We start from the raw sequence: 16,630 nt of genomic DNA on the forward strand, positions 1-16,630 counted from the left end.
CTACATTAACTCTTAACAACCTTTGAATGATAATGTTGTCCCCTTCCCTTTTCTGTGGGAAATGTGACCTTCCGAAATGTTAAATTACACACCAAAGTTACAAGCTAGTGCATATTGGAGCTGAAGTTTGAATCCAGGCCTATGTGCCTTCCTTCTCTCCTTTCCTCTCTGTCTTCCTCCTTTTCTTCCTTTCTTGAAAAGGGCCTCCTGGTTTAGCCCAGGTTAGCCTCAAATCTGTGTTCCTTCTGCTTTAGCCTCCCAAGTGCTAGAATTTCACCGAATCTAGCTCCCATTCTGTCATGGGGTGGGGAATGGGGCTGGGGTGGGAGGGCTATGGCATAAACCAGGGCCCAGGGATGTTTTCATTGTGGTGTGGTCCACAGCATCTGTCTTCATGTCCTGGCACTCAGATGTCTCTTGATGGCCTATTAGAGATCAGGACATCTCAAACTGAGCCTTGCCTTTTGGAAAGTAGACATGCCACCTACTGAAAGTAGATGTGCTTCCTCTCATGCCAGCTGGGGATCCTTCATTCTGTGGTAACCAGGGCATCAGGGTTTACATGCTTTACCACTGTTTTTAACGATTCAGTCCCTTGAGATGGTGACCTTTTGCCACATTTCTGCCTGTCCTGCTGGTATCTGGAATGAGAATTCCAAGGACCAGGAGGAGGATGATATGGGTAGATTTGATCTTCGGTCAATCTGTATTACTGGTCAGGAAGATCAATATTTTTCCAATGTGCAGTAGTATTCGTTCTATAAATTCATAGTATTTATTGCAATGCTGAAATCAAGCAACCTTCCCTTTTAAGGTACACACTGTTCATTTTAGGTAATGTAGCAATGTGAACCTTACCCAATAGACTGTAAACAATTTAGTGGCTCCTTACAGCTAAGCTAAGAGCAGCTTCTAAGGACAGGTGACTAGAAAATCTCTTGAATGCCACAGCTTATTGATGAGAAAAATAGCATAAATTATTTGTCTATTTGCTGTTTCCATTCTTCCCGTGTGTGTGTGTGTGTGTGTGTGTGTGTGTGTGTGTGAGAGAGAGAGAGAGAGAGAGAGAGAGAGAGAGTCCCACAAGGCACAGGCTGGCCCTCACTGCCCTAGCTGATGCTGCCCCTGAATTATTGATCCTCTTGCCCTCTCCTCCTCAGTGCTTAGATTACAGTGTGTGCCAACACACCCATTTCTGTGGTCTTGCTTGTTAGACAAGTGCTCTATCTGGACATCTTTAGCCTTTTGTTTGTTTTTGAAACTAAGTTTTAGATAGTACAGATTAGCTGCAGCACTGTGTAGCAGCCCAAACTGTCCTTGAACTCTTTCTGTGTGCCCAAGTCCTTGTGTGTGTCAACCAGGGTTTGGTGTCCTCTGCTTTCCAACTTATTTTGTGGGACAGGGCCTCTCAGTGAACCCAGAACTAACATTGGGCTAGTGAACCCCAGGCATCTGCTTTTATCTGTCTTTCTTGCACCACCAATGCCTGGCTCCATATTCGTGTGTCCTGGGGATCTGCATTCAAGTCCTTGTGCTTGCTTGGCAACAGTAAACCAGCTCCCTGGCCTTGAACTCTCGAGGCTTCCTTTGGCTTCGACCTCAAAAATGCTGAGATTACAGGTGTGTACCATCACCTCAAGCTCTGTTTTTCCTTTTAGTACCTGATTGCAAAATACAGATTAAGGGGGAAATGCCATCTTGAGAGCTAGCAAGATGGTTCATTGGTTAGGAGTGGCTTGTCATCCAAGCTGACGGGCTGAGTTCCATCCCTAGAAGCTACATGATAGGAGAGAACTGACTTCTGGAGTTGTTCTCTGGCCACTGTATGTATGCCCAGATGCATGCTTATGCACACACACAGGCACATGTTTGTGCACACACATAAACACAGTTGCATGCACACAAATACACACAAATGCTTGTTAATAAAAACACCGCCTTATTTGGTTGTGGGTGTGTAGGAAGGTTCACAACCACTGCATCCTCACTTCAAGGGGAGATGCTAGTGTGTTATCCTGTTGGTGTCTGGTGTACACCTTTTCTGATTACACACCTATGAAATAGTGAGGAAAATAATACCCGAAAATCCAGACGGCAACTCTTGTTGTTAAGGGACATTTCCTCACTACTTCACCTGGTAGTTTATTTCTTTCGCATCAGCAATGTGGGTGCTATTTACCCAGTTCATTGTGAGTTTTATTTGGCTTTGGACATTCAGTGTCGACCAAATTGCTTTATTGACCTTACTTGCTTTCATTACAGTTTCAAGGTCAGTGGGCTTTTTCTATGAAGGGCCAGAGAGTAAGTACTTTAGGATTTGAGTCCTCACGGTCTCCATAGTGAACCCTGTAGTTTATACTTCTCCTGCAGTATTAAAGCAGCCATAGGCAATAATATCTAGATGAATGAGCAAAGATGTTCCAATAGGACTTGAAGAAAACAGGCAATGGGCCAACCCAAGCCCCTGGGCTATAATTTATCAACTGCGGTCCAGACTACTGGCCTTATAAGGACAGAGCCAAAATTGCATCCTCTATGGCACACAGAGAGTCTGACCTGGGATACTGTGATAAGCAAAAAAGGTTGGTCCTTACAGGCAGGGTCTTCAAAACCTTACACTAGCGTCCTGCCATGTTTACTCTGCATGTAAAGTTTTGAAAGACTCCATCTTGCTGGACTTGTGAACGTGGCTGTTTTGTTGGTTTGTTTTCCTCTTTACTGAGCTTCAAGTTTTGCATCTTCACCCGGTATTGTTGGAATCTGATACCAGGTAGTAGGCATGGACTGGAGGGTCATGGCAAAGGATGCTGCTGGCAGACACCTCTCAAAGCACTCTTTGTCTCTGGATCTTTGAATGCCAGATCTGTGGCTCTGGGTTTCTGTAGAGACTGCGGTCAAGTCAGGTTCCAGTGTGTTCATAACCGTGAAAACGCCAGGAAGGAAAAGCCATGAGAATGGTAGCAGCAGAGGTGGACAGGTGTCCACCTGTTCCGTGTCATCAGCAGATGGCGACGTGGACGTTATAGTCCCAAGAGTGAGAACCACTCATGCTTAGACTGAGGGGAGGGCATTTTAGTGCCAGAAGAATGTGACCAAAGGCACCGACAAAGGCAGGGAGGGTGTGTTTGGTTAAGAAAACTGAACAGTCCTGTGATGGGGATACTGTTATCCCATCTTACAGAGGAGACTGAAATTTAGCTGCTGAGCATCAGTCTGGACCAAGCTCTCCTTCAGGGAGTATATAAAATACTAAAAAGTGGGAAACCACCTTATAGAAACATGTTTAAATGGTAAGATCCAACAAACGTTTTCACTTCAACCATTGGCATGCCAACATAATCATACAAGTTGATTAGTAATGGATCTGTGTGGGTGGCTCACCCAGAACAGAGAGCACATTATATGTCTATAGTAACTAAAGCATAGACGCGACAGTATTGTAAAACCAAATAAGGTTAACTTGAGTGCAAGTAACATCTCAGGTATCAGTAAACCTACAGAAATCTAAAAAGAAGAAGCACAAACCCCACAATGAAAATCAAAAGTAACCCAAACCAAAACCTGGTGTGTCCATTGACCATTGACATGAGCGCCAAAGACGGAACAAAGCATGCTGAGTGGACCCAGAGAGGAAAGGGTTGTGCCCGTGCTTGACCGAACCAAGCAGACTCCATTTTAAGGGGCTGGTAGTCTACAAGTTTTACTACCAGTGAAAGATGGATTCATTTTAGAGATAATTTTGGACCAGAAAAAGCTTAAAATCTAGAGGTTCCTTCTATTTGCTGTTGTAAATAACGCTTATCTAAAGATGAAAACAATGGCTAGCAACAAGGCCAGCTAATGTTTACTGAGTTGTTGCTACAAGTAATCCAACTTGGGTACTTTGCATATATATATATATATACATGAGGTTCCCTCAGAGGCCAGAAGAGGGCATTGGATTCCCTGGAGCTGAAGTCACCTAATGCAGGTTCTAGGAACCGAACTTGCATCCTCCGGAAGGGAAGCCAGTGCTCTTAACCCCTGAGCCCTCTCACCAGCCCCAGCCATCATACTTAAAATGATGTATACAGGTGTTGACCTTTGTGTGAGTAACTGATGCTATTCTGTATATATAGACTTACAGCTCACCTTTTCCTCACAGTGTGTTGTGGCATCACCCAGTGCTCTCTCTGCTAGTCATGTTCTAAACGTGTTAGCATGTTCTGCTAGTCATGTGCACTATTCCACAGAATAAGGACTCTGATTTAATTGTATAATTGACACTCTTTAGGTAGACACTGACTCCCTTCTGGTTTTTATTGTTTTAAGTCACAATAGGCAAAAATCCCTATATAAAACTTAAAATTTTTATACCTGTTGGTATAAATATGATTCTAAATGTCTAAGATGCTGGGCTTTGTGTAAAACGTGCACCCATGTAAAGAGTTCCTCTGCGAACCATTTGTACCCAATTAAAGCACACAGTAAGCAGCTGGGCAGTGGTGATACACGCCTTTAATCCCAGAACTTGGGAAGCAGAGGCAGGTGGATTTCTGAGTTTGCTGGCCAGCCTGGTCTACAGAGTGAGTTCCAGAACAGCTAGGGGTACAGAGAGGAACTCCGTCTTGAAAAAACAGGGGAAGAAAAGTACATAATAAGCTATAACACAGAAGTAGAGAAAAAGGGATTTTTCTTGGAAAGCAAATTGCTTTCGTCACAAGGCTTTTTGATGTTCAGAGTCTTGGTTTTCTTCTCTCTAGAGAACAAGTAGTAACTCTTCCATCAAGGTGCTATGAAACTTTGGAAGGAGCAGTGTTATGAAACCCTTAGTTCAGGGTCTGGTGTGCAGTTAACACTCGTGAATGTGGACTACTACTGCGCACAATACTAAGTACACAGCAGAGCGACACATAGGGAAATGTCATGTATGACTTCCTCAAGTAACCTGAGGAGTCTGTGTCAATATTTTCCCGATATAAATATAACTTATCCTTGTGCCCGGTGTAGAGTCACTTTAAGCAATGGCATACCCACAAACAAATTCTAGATCGGGAAAATGGTGGTGGATGGATAGGCAATCGAAGGGGGGGCCTGTTCTCTGAAAACTTGTTCTGAGATTCTATTTAAAAATGTACCAATCAATGGCTCAAAGGATCCTCATTCAGGAAATAGATCTCTCGAAGCAGCAGTGTTCCAGCTCCACCAACAGTCTAAAACAAGGAGGAAAATCCATGAATACATATTAATATAATGCAAATAAATGTGTGACTTCTTGGTACTGTGAAGTTTTTCTTAACCAAAAAAGCACTTATTCTTGCTACATGGATCATGCTTTACTACTGTTTAGCCGATTTCATTTTTATTTTAACATTAAGTATGACCACATTAAATTTACCTCACTTGGGTAGAGACATACAATTTGAAATATTACTTTAAGGTTTGTGCGGCCTTGCAGAAAGAAAGAAGGATTGAGAGAGATTTAGTCTTAATAGTTATGTTCTTTTTTCTTTGTGTGTATTGTAGTGGGTACACAACATGTAAGGCAGCCAGAAGTGACAGTGGCTGTCTTCCTTAGGTTCTCACACTCTTATGTAGCAAACTCTTATAAGCCCAGCCATCTCCCTTGGCTCCTTTGTTCCCTAATCCTTATCTAGCATTTAACTGATAATATTTTTCTTCTTGTTGCCTATCAAGTTAAACGTTTAGATCATTATCTGTGGACAATTTGCATGTCAGTAAGGAGGTGCTCTGTAAAAGGGGTATTATACTATTATACAGGATGCAGCAAGATACAGCCCCACACAGGAAAGTCACGATTCACTCTGCTTCTTCCTTTTTCCCTCTAGGTAGTTTCAAGTTTGCCAGCAGAATGAACACGGAAAGAGACTCAGAAACAACATTTGACGAGGATTCGCAGCCCAACGATGAGGTGGTTCCCTACAGTGATGACGAAACTGAAGACGAACTTGAAGATCAGGGGCCTCCACTGGAACCAGAGCAGAATCGCATCAACAGAGAAGCAGAGAACAAGCGGGAGACATTCCGGAAAGGTGACTGGTGAAGGGTCTGCTGATGGCGGATATGTGAGGATGCTTTATGGGTCGTGGGAGATGGACCAGCGTGGCTGGTACATTTCATGTGGTCTAGGAGGCATCTTCTTTGATGCCCTTCTAAGATGGGACTGAGCAAGACCCATCATCCCCAGTGTGACAAGGCTGGGAGAACATATCTGACAAGTTCTGTCGAGAAATTAGAAGGTTTTGTTAGTGCATATATTTAAAAAAATGGTATTGTGTGTAGAAGAATCAACTTGTTACTGCATTCAGGAATCTAAAAGGTACACACACCAATCATAATCATAAAAATTTTTTAAAAAGATTTGCTTTGCGAAATTGTTAGCATAAGTTACTAATAACCAGTGAATGGATACATGATACACATGTGCATATCAATTGATGTGGCTCCATTAGGAATTTATACCTGAAGCGTGGGGAGGTGGCTCAGTGGGCAAAATTACTTGCTGTGCAAGCATACAGACTTGAGTTCAAATCCACAGCACCCGTGTAAAACGCAGGGTATGGCCACTCACATGCCTGTAACCCTAGTTCAGTTAGGCAGAGGAGCTGGGGGCTTGCTGGCTGCTGGTCTAGCTCCAAGCTCAGTAAAAGACTTTGTCTCAAGGAACTAAGGCAGAGAGTGATAGAGTAAGACACCTGATGTCTTCCACTGGCTTCTGCAAACATGCACACACATACCTGCACATACGGTTGATCATACACTTATGTGTCTATTGTGTTGGCTCATGGCCCACAAATAAATTAGCAAGAGGAATATTCACGTGCAGTGCACCGTGCTGAAATAAATGTGCTTTGGCGAATCTTCAATCTGAGGGTACCACTCTTTTCTTTTCTCTGTTCATTAGAGGTCAGGGGATCACACAGTGAGGGAAGCTTCCCAGAGAGCTCTCAGAGTCAAGAACCCTTTGGAGAAGTGGTGTTGGAACATATCACCAACTGTATATTTTGGGGATCAGGACATAACTCTGAGCCTCTTATTATCCTCTTCATTTTGTTCTTTCTGTTGCTTCCTGGCACTTTAAGGGAACTTGAAATTTTTATACCTTTGATTTGAATACCCATGAGTATAAAATGACTTTTGCCCTCCAGGAAGAAGTTTTGTTGATTATGTTTGCATGTTTATTTTTTGTAAACAGATTTCTCTCCTGCCTACCAGTTTCTGAATAACCACCGAGAGGCTTAATATTACTTACAAGTGTTTGACCTATGGCTCAGGCTTGTCACTAGCTAGCTATTACATTTAAATTAACCCATTTCTATTAATCTATGTATTGTCACGTGGTCATGGTGTTATTTCATTTTTTACATGCCTTGCTTCTTCAGCATCTCCCAATTGTACCCTTCTTCTCCTGTATCTCTGCTTGGATTTCCCACCTGTTTCTATCCTGCCTTGCCATAGGCCAAAGCAGCTTTATTTATCAACCAATGAGAGCAACACATATTCATAGAGTACAGAAAGACCATCCCACAGCAAATTTTAAAATATTTTATTAATTCTTTGAGAATTTCATACAATGCATATTAATTATATTCACCTTCAATTCCTTCAGTTCCTCCCAGATCTGTCTCCACTTTCCTACTCCCTGAGTTTTGTATCTTCTTTTTTTAATTTAATCAATTACTACAACTTGTGCCATCCATTATACTACTGAGCATGTATTGTTGGGCGATCTACCAGGTATCACCCTTATAAAAGACTGACTCTCTGTCTCCCAGAAGCCATCAACCATTTGCAGCTTCTCAGTTAAGGGCAGGAGCTACTAAACCCATTCCCACTCCTTGCTTGAATATTGACCGGTTTGATCCTGTGCCAGCAGCCACAACTGCTGGTCATCAATGAAGGCCTTGGTCCAACCATATCTAGAAGACACATTTTGCTTTGATCCCCTCCAACCTCTGGCTTTTACGATCTTTCTGCCATCTCTTCCTTGATGATTCCTGAGCTTTGGGGAGGAATGTGATATGGATGTTCCATCTGTGGATGAGCACACTTCACTGCATTTTGACCGGTAGTAAATTTCTACACTAACTACCATCCACTGCCTGAACTTCTCTAATGAACTGAAAGAGCTGCTCTAAGGAAGGGGTAAAGAGACACAGATTTTGAAAACCCTTTCCTCACTGTGTCCATTCAGGAGAATAGTAAGTTCACCCCTGTGATCTGTAAACACCTCAACCATTGGTTCTTGGGTTGATCTGCAGCATCAGGCACACATTTTCATCAATGGAGTAGGGGCTTAAATCTGAGCAGAGAGCGGTTGGTTTCCAGCACAACATTTATGCCACTATTACGCCCTTGGTCATATCTTGCCATGCTGGCCATTATTACAATTCAGAGTTCACAGCTGAGTAAGACTATTAACGGCTTTCTCCACCCAGCAGCCTTCAATGCACCTTCTAGTAGTAAGAGAGCTGGCCAACAGGGGAGAAGCTTCCTGTTCACATCCTGTAAGCAATGTGTGTAGTATCATAAGGAATTTTTTAAATGGGTCTCTACTTGCCACGAAGGGCCATTCTGCAGGGGCCTGTGCCTCTTGCCTAAATGAGGTCAGTTTCAGACACAGCGATATAGACGGGGAGCTTTTCATAAAATAGGGCAGATAAGAATCATCTTAGGCTTTGCAGGCCGTGCAGGCCACACAGTCCTGTCGCAACTGCTCTACTCTACCAGCAAAGTGACCGTGGACAGTGGTAGGAAATGACTGACTTTTGGCCTTAAACTTTGCCCTGTGGCTTTATTGGTTCCCGCTGCCTGCCCCACCCTGACAAGCCAATGTGGCCTTGTCTTGTGGCCTGACTGCTCCTGACAAAGTCAGATCTTTTCTCTTTGGACCCCAGGCGTGTCTACGATTTGGATTTATTTTTTTTTCCTTGCGGACAGTCAGATTCTAGCAAGAGGAACAGTTTTTCATGGCCGAGTATCTCCCACTCTGACTTCCGGCCTTGCAGGTGGCCTCCCCAGCTCAGCACAAGACCCTGTGCTTCCCCTGAAGTTGTGCCCATGTTTCCCTCCAGGTTTTCTACAAGCCTTTGTTTTCTCCCCTGCCACCCTCTGCCCCCTACTTTCCTTTTTTGTGGTCTGCACCCATTCAAGCTTTTGTCCCCCTCCTCAATGGTTTTCACCTAGAGAAAGCCACAAGTGCCAGGGGTATCAGCACATGTCTATAATCCCAGAACTCAAGATGCTGGGGTAGGGAGGATCATAAGTTCAAAGCCAGTCAGTCCCAGGTCAGTCTGGGCTGCATACTGTAAATGAAGGTTTCTCTCCTGCCTGCCAGTTCCCGAAGAAACACTTGGAGGCTTATATTAATTATAAAGTGTTTGGCCTATTGGACCAGGCTTATTATTAACTAGCTCTTACAACTTAAATGAATCCATTTCTACTTTTCTATATTTTACCACGAGGCCTGTGACTTGTTACCTCACATCTTGCTTCTCTGGCAGCTGCTGGTATCTCCCTGACTCTGCCTTCTTTCTCCCTGTCTCTCTGTTTGGATTTCCCGCCTGGCTCTATTCTGCCTGGCTATTCACCAAACCAGCTTATTTATTAACTAATGGTAATAAAACATATTCACAGCATACTGAGGGGTGTCCCACATCAACATACTAAGATCCTGTGTCCAGAAAGATTTAAAAAGCAGGGGATGAGCCTGTAATCCCTTTTCTTTAACAGTTTTTCTTCCTAATTCTGGTGAAATTGGGTCAGTCTCCCTTCCCTACAGTCTCAGGGGTGTATGTGTCTTTGTGTCTTTGTCTGTCTGTCTGTGTCTGTGTATATAAAGGGGTTTAAAGAGGCCTCACCCACCTCTGAGACCCAGGGAGGCCATCCAGTCCTCTAAGTATCTGCTCTTTAGAATTCATGTCCTAAAATGGATTGGATCTTTGGGTCCTCCCTGTCGTTTTACACTCAAGTACTATGGGCTTTGCTGCCCAAAGTAAAAAGTATGAAACTCAGAATCTTGATTGAAATTAAGATGAAATCACATGGACCAGAACAGGAAGGTGGCCTCTTGTTCCAACAGGTCCCAACTGGTCCTGGTGGAATGGGGACAAAGCTAAAGTAGCCAGACAAGTTCATAGAAAGTTCTAGCTGATTGCCCAGTGTGAATAAAAAACACGCTTCTTCCTCATTCCTTCCCCACTGCCTAGCCTGGTATCAGAATCTCGGAATCTCTGTCGTGTGTAGATATCTTGGGAGTTGGCAGGAGTTTCATATCTGTTGGGCGAAGGGCAAACTTTTGCAGTTTGTGCCTCTGGCCACACAAGCAGATAAATGGTCCAGCGAAGGAACCGGGGTTGGATGCCCACAGAAATGCTGGAAAGGCGCGTCATGGGTACAAACATCTCTTCTGGGTTTTCCTAACTCGGGCTATACTTTGTGGTGGTTAGAGCCCTTTTGCTGACCATTTTGTGACAGATAATCTTTTTCATAGATTGCTTTCCTTGTTCTACAGGTATTGATGGAGCTTGATCTTCTAAAAGTATAAATTGTTTTAACATTCTGTGTGTGTGTGTGTGTGTGTGTGTGTGTGTGTGTGTGTGTGTGTGTGAAATGTATCTGCACACTACAGCATACAAGTGGAGTTCAGAGAAAAACTTCTAGTAGTCAGTTCTCTTATTCTACCCCGTGGGTCCAGGGTTCAAACTCAGGTGGTCAGACTTGGTGGCAGTTGCCTTTACCCACTGAGCCATGTCTCTGGTTCCTGGTGTTTGTTTGTTTGTTTTTTATAGTCTAATTTATATGCCTAGGGGGATTTTATTGTTTTCTCATTTTTCAAAACTTCTTTCAAATGACTTTGCCTGTGGATTTTAATACCTGTCTGCCCTTTGTAAGCACAAAAGGACGTTCAGTAGATGCCAGACATGTTTGTGGCCATTTCACGGCTCTCCCGTACCCCTAAAGCTAGCCAGCTCCCCTCCTTCCCTTCCTCATCTCTGTTCCTCTTCCTTTTTCTTCAGCTTTTTCTCCGTCACATTAATGTAACTCTGACTTTCCTTTTTTGTTGTTGCTTTGTTTTTAAACTTCTGTCTTCCTTAACATTGCATTTCTTACAACCATTCAGCTCTTAAGGACACACGAGTCAACCGTGACTGACCCACCAGGGATCCCAGTAGGACCACAGAGCCGTCTGAGTCCAGGGGATCAGCGCCTCAGTGTGCATGAACCAAGGTTATTTCTTTAATGACATCCTGGTCACACAGTCTGCTTTCTTGTTTTAAATCAAGAGAATGCCGCAGCTGCCTAAGCCTGCGTGTTAAACTCGTGTTAAACAAGAGTTTCAAGAGACCCATTGAAAACTCCTTTTCTTTGAAGAGCCATTCTCGTGTGCTGCGAAAATGGAGGAGAAGTACCAACATGCTTCTAGAAAGTGCCAGGAGTAGAGATAAGCTCACAGCCTTCACTGAGGTTTACTCTTGCTCACCTTGAGCAAGGGCAGCCAGCAGCCAGTGGATGACGAACCGTTTCTGGTGAACGTGTGAGAAACCCCAGCTTCTGAGGGCCAGTGTCAGGACCCCAGGCTTCCGTTGCCTCTGAGGCCGGAAAGATGGGAACTCTCATTCCCTCTGGGGTTTCGGCTTCTCCTTTAGCAAAAGGGGAAAACAATTTAACTTTGGGGAGCCAGAGATTCCTACCGTTCCTCGGCTGTGGGATGCTGGGGTTTAGCTGACCGGTTTAATGGTCCTGATAGCCCCAGACCGACTTCTTAGGTAATAATTCTTTCACTTCTGAAAGTGCTTCAGAGATGAGATCCTCAGGAAAGACGATGTTCCAGAGAGAATGTCTGGGTTGATGCAAATCTAGGCTTTTCTGAGCCTAGGAATAGAGTGTGCACACTGTCCCCCATCACCTTCACAACTGACTGATCTGGAACTCCTGTCTTGCCTTTCCGTTCTGGGGGCTTCCCAGTATCCGCAGCTTCTGTGCCCCAGGCCACATTCTGATCTAAACTCCCGCTTCTGCATGGGATGCTCCAGGCTCCCGTTCTCATGACCAAGCTTCTAAAAACCACTATCCGCTATTGCCGCTTCCATCCCACTGACTTCCCCCCCTCTGTGGGCTCCCTGCCACTGCAGATAATGCTTCTTAAAGGTCACCAGGCACCCGGCCTCCAAGCTCACCGAGCTTTGTGCCAACCATCTTCTTCCCACCTCAGTTTCCTCCGGTGCCAGAGCTTTCTGACGCTCCCCTCAGCAAACCCTCCTCTCCCTCCTTCTGCCTCGCCCCCTTTCCATTCTTTGCCCATTCCTGCTCATGACTGCAAACTATCCTTGACAAACTAAGCCTTTGAAGTCACATCATGAGACCAGTTTAGCAGATTCAGGTATTTGGCAAAAGCCACTTAGTGGAAAGAGAAAATGGTCGCCCCCAGATGTCCTCTGGCATGCTGTGGCACATGAATACACACTTGCAAACACACACACATAAATAAAATAATTTTTAAATTATTATTTAAAGCATTATTACAAATTAAAAATGCTTATGGAGTAGGCCCCAGTGCATGTCCCTGGGAAGGCCTCTTCTGTCTGGCCTTAAGGAAACAACTTTGTCTTCCTGTTCTTCGGGACTCTTATCTGTAAAATAGGCTAGATCTGAGAATCAGTTCTCTATGGCGATTGTGAGAATTAAATGAGAAATAAATGTGAAGCACTTACGTTTGGGGCGTGTGGTAAGTGCCCAATAAATATCAGCCACTGTCACCTCCTGCCCTGGAAGTTCTTTCCTAATCGCTCTTTAAATCCAAACTGCCTTCCCCTCACCCTCAGCTCTGCCTCGGTTTTCTACGACCAGATCGGATCATCATCTTGACCCCTTCTCTTTCCTTCAGAGTGTTTGAATTCTCCTGGCCTCCCAGACTGAAACTGCAGGGTCACCCCCCACCCTCCAGCCCCCACCCGCCCAAATCCGTGAGTGAGGGATGGAGACATGGTTGGACGAATTGGATGGATTCCAGCTCTCCCAGTGGTCACTTCCTTGTGTAGGGAATGCTTTATTATTTGGGGGTCTTCTCTGCCTCTGCCACCCTAAGGCTTTTGCTTTCACACAGACTTCCACGAGAAAGCCACCAACACACACACACAGCGACTAAAGCTCTCAGTGAGACTGAAAGTGTCCGTCATTTATGTAGTGACTTGTCCTTTGATGGATTGTCCTGTAGGAGAGAATTTGGCCCTGATGGATCCAGCAGCATTGCTTTCTCGTGATAGCCACATAACATCTGAAAGATGAGGAGTTGGTCAGGGGAGAAGAGTGTTCACATGCAGCTCACATGGAGATCACATGTGGCAGCAGGGAAGGTCCTAAGGAAGGCACCTGGAGGAAATGAAATCAAGACTGCGGTGCCACAAGAATAATAGCCATCCACTTCCCCTCCTTTTCAGCATCTATCCTGGGAAAATTTAAACAGTTGCGATGGCTGATGGGAAATAGTCTCTTTCTTAGCCAATCAGGGGTGCTGCTGTGGCCCAAGGTACCATCTTTCTAGTCTGACCTAGTTCTAGACCCCTGGGCCCTATGCTGGCAAATAAAAAAAAAGGGTATTGGTACGAGCATCAGTATGAATCAGCATGGGGATCAAACTGAGCTCTACCAGAGAAGTCTCTGTGTACCAAAAGCTTCCTGCAGACGAGCTCACCTGAATGAGGCAGGTGACTGGCTCCCAGCAAGCTCCAGAATGAGGCAGCTGTGATTACTAAAGAGTGAAGAGAGGCTCAGAGGAGCTAGGGTTCCAGGCACTGAATGGAATCCTTGGAGCCTGAGTGATGGGGACTGGGGGTCAGGCAGCCATGCTTGGCCAGTGAAAATGCCACCCTTGAAGGCCCTGTGAGCTTCTCAGACTGAAAATAATAGGGAAGATAAGCAGTTACCCCCTTCCATGGCTACGTCTCTGTGGTCAAACCCCTTCCTCTTCCTGCTGCTCCTTATCACAGAGAAGTACTGTACTGCACAGGGACTCCCCACTAGCCCCTTCTCCTGCCCCTTGGTGTAGTTTGGTCTTCTCTTCCTCCCTGGGTAAGCAGGTTAGCCACAGTTAGCAGCCTCATTCATTACATTGCTGCCAGCCTGGTCTTCTGTCGCTAGTTTTGTTCCCGTCAAATACATCCTTACTGTTTGAATGACTGATGTAAAGTTCAACTGGACCATGTTAGTTTCCCCTCTAAAGCCCTCTGGAAGATGTCCCTGGTCTTGCCATGGGGTTCCAGGCCCCACTATCTGCAGAGTCCTAACTGGTCCGTCCTGTAAGCCACTCTGTGGTTCTGCAGTGCCCTGCTTTTTCTATGTGGGCGGAGGTCAGGCTGTTCTTGCTCATAGTATCCTGTTTTCCTCAAATACCCTTGGACCCTTTTCCTCTTCCTTTACTGGCATAATTACGAGCTTCTAAGAATCAAGTCAGCCTGGGCAGTGGTTCATGTAGTCCAGAGGCTAAAATGGAAGGATGATAAAGTCAAAGTTAGCCTAGCCAACTTTGAAGATCCCACCTCAAAACACAAAAGCAAGCTGGACACACAATAGTCAATACAAGGAATGTCTGTTCCAAAGCGTGTGCCTACCACACCATGACCGGGCTAGTCTTCTCACACCACCAAGTGTCCAGCATTACATTTAGTACATGGTCATCTTATTGTCTGGATGTTTAGGTATCTCTGTGTTCCCTACTCTGGCTGGACAATCATGTTTTGGGGGGATTGAGGTTAAGCTTGATCCACAGATGTTTCTCATTGGCTCTGTCTCACACAATATCCATGCTTTCTGAATTTGTGTGTTCAGAAGGTTCACATACACGGCTTCCGAGAAATACATGGAGCTCCATCTGCAGTGTCCACGGCCATGGCTCCTGGGGTGGGGCCTAAGAGCCAACATTTCTAAGTGCCCATGTATGGCTGCTGGTAGTCTGGAATCCTCGCTCCCAGAATTACAGCTGTGGTCATTTCTAGCCAATCTGCTCTTTGTCCATCCATGATTTCAGAGACTGTGGTTACGGGTGGAAGTGAACTTGATTTAGGGAAATGAGAAGCCATGGTGAGGAGATAAGTTCTGTACCTTCCTTGGTGAAGACGGCTCTGTGACTTGTTGGGCACCTTCTGTTCCTCCCCTGTGGCCTATTGACAGAGCAGCTGCTTTGCTGGGCTCACACTGGAGCAGAAGGTCCTGAGCAAGGCTGGAGCCTTCCTGCATAGAGAGAACAGGGCTACCTTCGCTTACCTCCCCCATCTCCCGCCCTGGGTCGGTTTTACTCTTTCCCAGGTGCACAGTCAGAGCCCTTCAGAAGCATGTGGCTTGGTGCACTGTGAAGTCGACGCTTAAAGTTCTATCACCTGTGCCCATTCTTCTGGCGGTCAGAGTCCAGGGCTAAATTCTTTCCTTCTCTCCTTGCCTGCCTGCCTGCCTGCCTGCCTGCCTGCCTTTCTTCCTTTATAGGTTTTCTTTTCTTTTGTTTTGTTTTTTCTGTTTTGAGTTTTTGGTTTTAGTTTTTGTTTGTTGAGACAAAGTGATTCTATGTAGCCTTGGCTAACCTTGAACTTGCTAACTAGATAGACCAGGTCGGACTCAAACCCACAGGCATCCTTTTGCCTCTGCATCTTCCTGGGGTTACAGGCAATCACATCTAGTGCACATCTGACCTTGGTGTCTTTCTTTTCATATGTTTTACAATTCTGAAAGCCACAGAGAACACAAGTCCCTGCCTAAACAATCATTCCATGAACATGTGGAACTGTCCCCATGTCATACAATAGCATCCGGCCAATGGCCAGGAGAACTTACATTTCTTCCCTCCCTCCCAGCTCAGAGGAAAATTTCATCCTTTTCTTTAAAACTTGTATTACATTTTATTTACTTATTTGTTTGTTTAGTGTGTGTGGGGGGGGGGTATGTATATGTATATAAGAGTATTTTGTACAACAGCCCACATGTGATGGTCAAAGGACAATTTGTAGGAGGAGTCACTTCCTGTCTTCCACCCCGTGGTCCTAGGGATCAGTCTCAGGTGGTCATGCTTGGCAGCAGGCATCTTTATCCTATGAGCCATCTTGCTGGCCCCATCCTTATTTTCATAGCTACAGGTCCTATTCTTTTCTTTATTGTTTTGCTATCTGAATCCACGTCTTTAAATACTGTAGTTTAGTTCTGTATGCTTTCGAACTTTGTGTTTATCTATATGGGTCTATGCAATATGTATTCTTATTCAAAAACATTCTAAAGATGCACTTATTTCCATGACTATGCAAAATTTTCATCTTTTCTAGTGTTTTCCACCTCCCCCACCCCTGCACCAGTGTTAGGGATTCACACAAGCTAGGTAAGCAGTCTCTCACTGACTGAGCGATGACTCTAGCCCATATATTCCACTTTTTATTTATCCTTACCCATAACCCCTTTGCCTTTAGAATTTACATACACACATGTATATGTAATAGTAAATAGAATGGCATAATGATTATAAAAATGAAACAGCTTATATATTGCTTTTACATAAATTGAGAGAATACATCCCCATGCATATTTTAAATGGTAATATATGCAAATGAATCCACATTTGCATGGGCAGGGAGTGAAAATAAATTCCACATCC

General features: G+C 44.7%; 1 protein-coding gene across 1 annotated transcript in view; it reads left to right on the forward strand.

The window, feature by feature from the left end:
- Atp8b1 (ATPase phospholipid transporting 8B1) overlaps positions 1–16,630 on the forward strand; it is a 121,739-nt gene that overhangs the window by 49,670 nt on the left and 55,439 nt on the right. The window contains exon 2 of the mRNA XM_048419256.3: positions 5,829–6,032. Within this exon, the coding sequence (XP_048275213.3) occupies positions 5,852–6,032 (181 nt within the window). The 5' untranslated portion in view covers positions 5,829–5,851. The remainder of the gene's footprint in view (positions 1–5,828; positions 6,033–16,630) is intronic.

The sequence above is a fragment of the Myodes glareolus genome, chromosome 13, assembly GCF_982192425.1.
Source record: "Myodes glareolus chromosome 13, mMyoGla1.1, whole genome shotgun sequence".
Lineage (NCBI taxonomy): Eukaryota > Metazoa > Chordata > Mammalia > Rodentia > Cricetidae > Myodes > Myodes glareolus.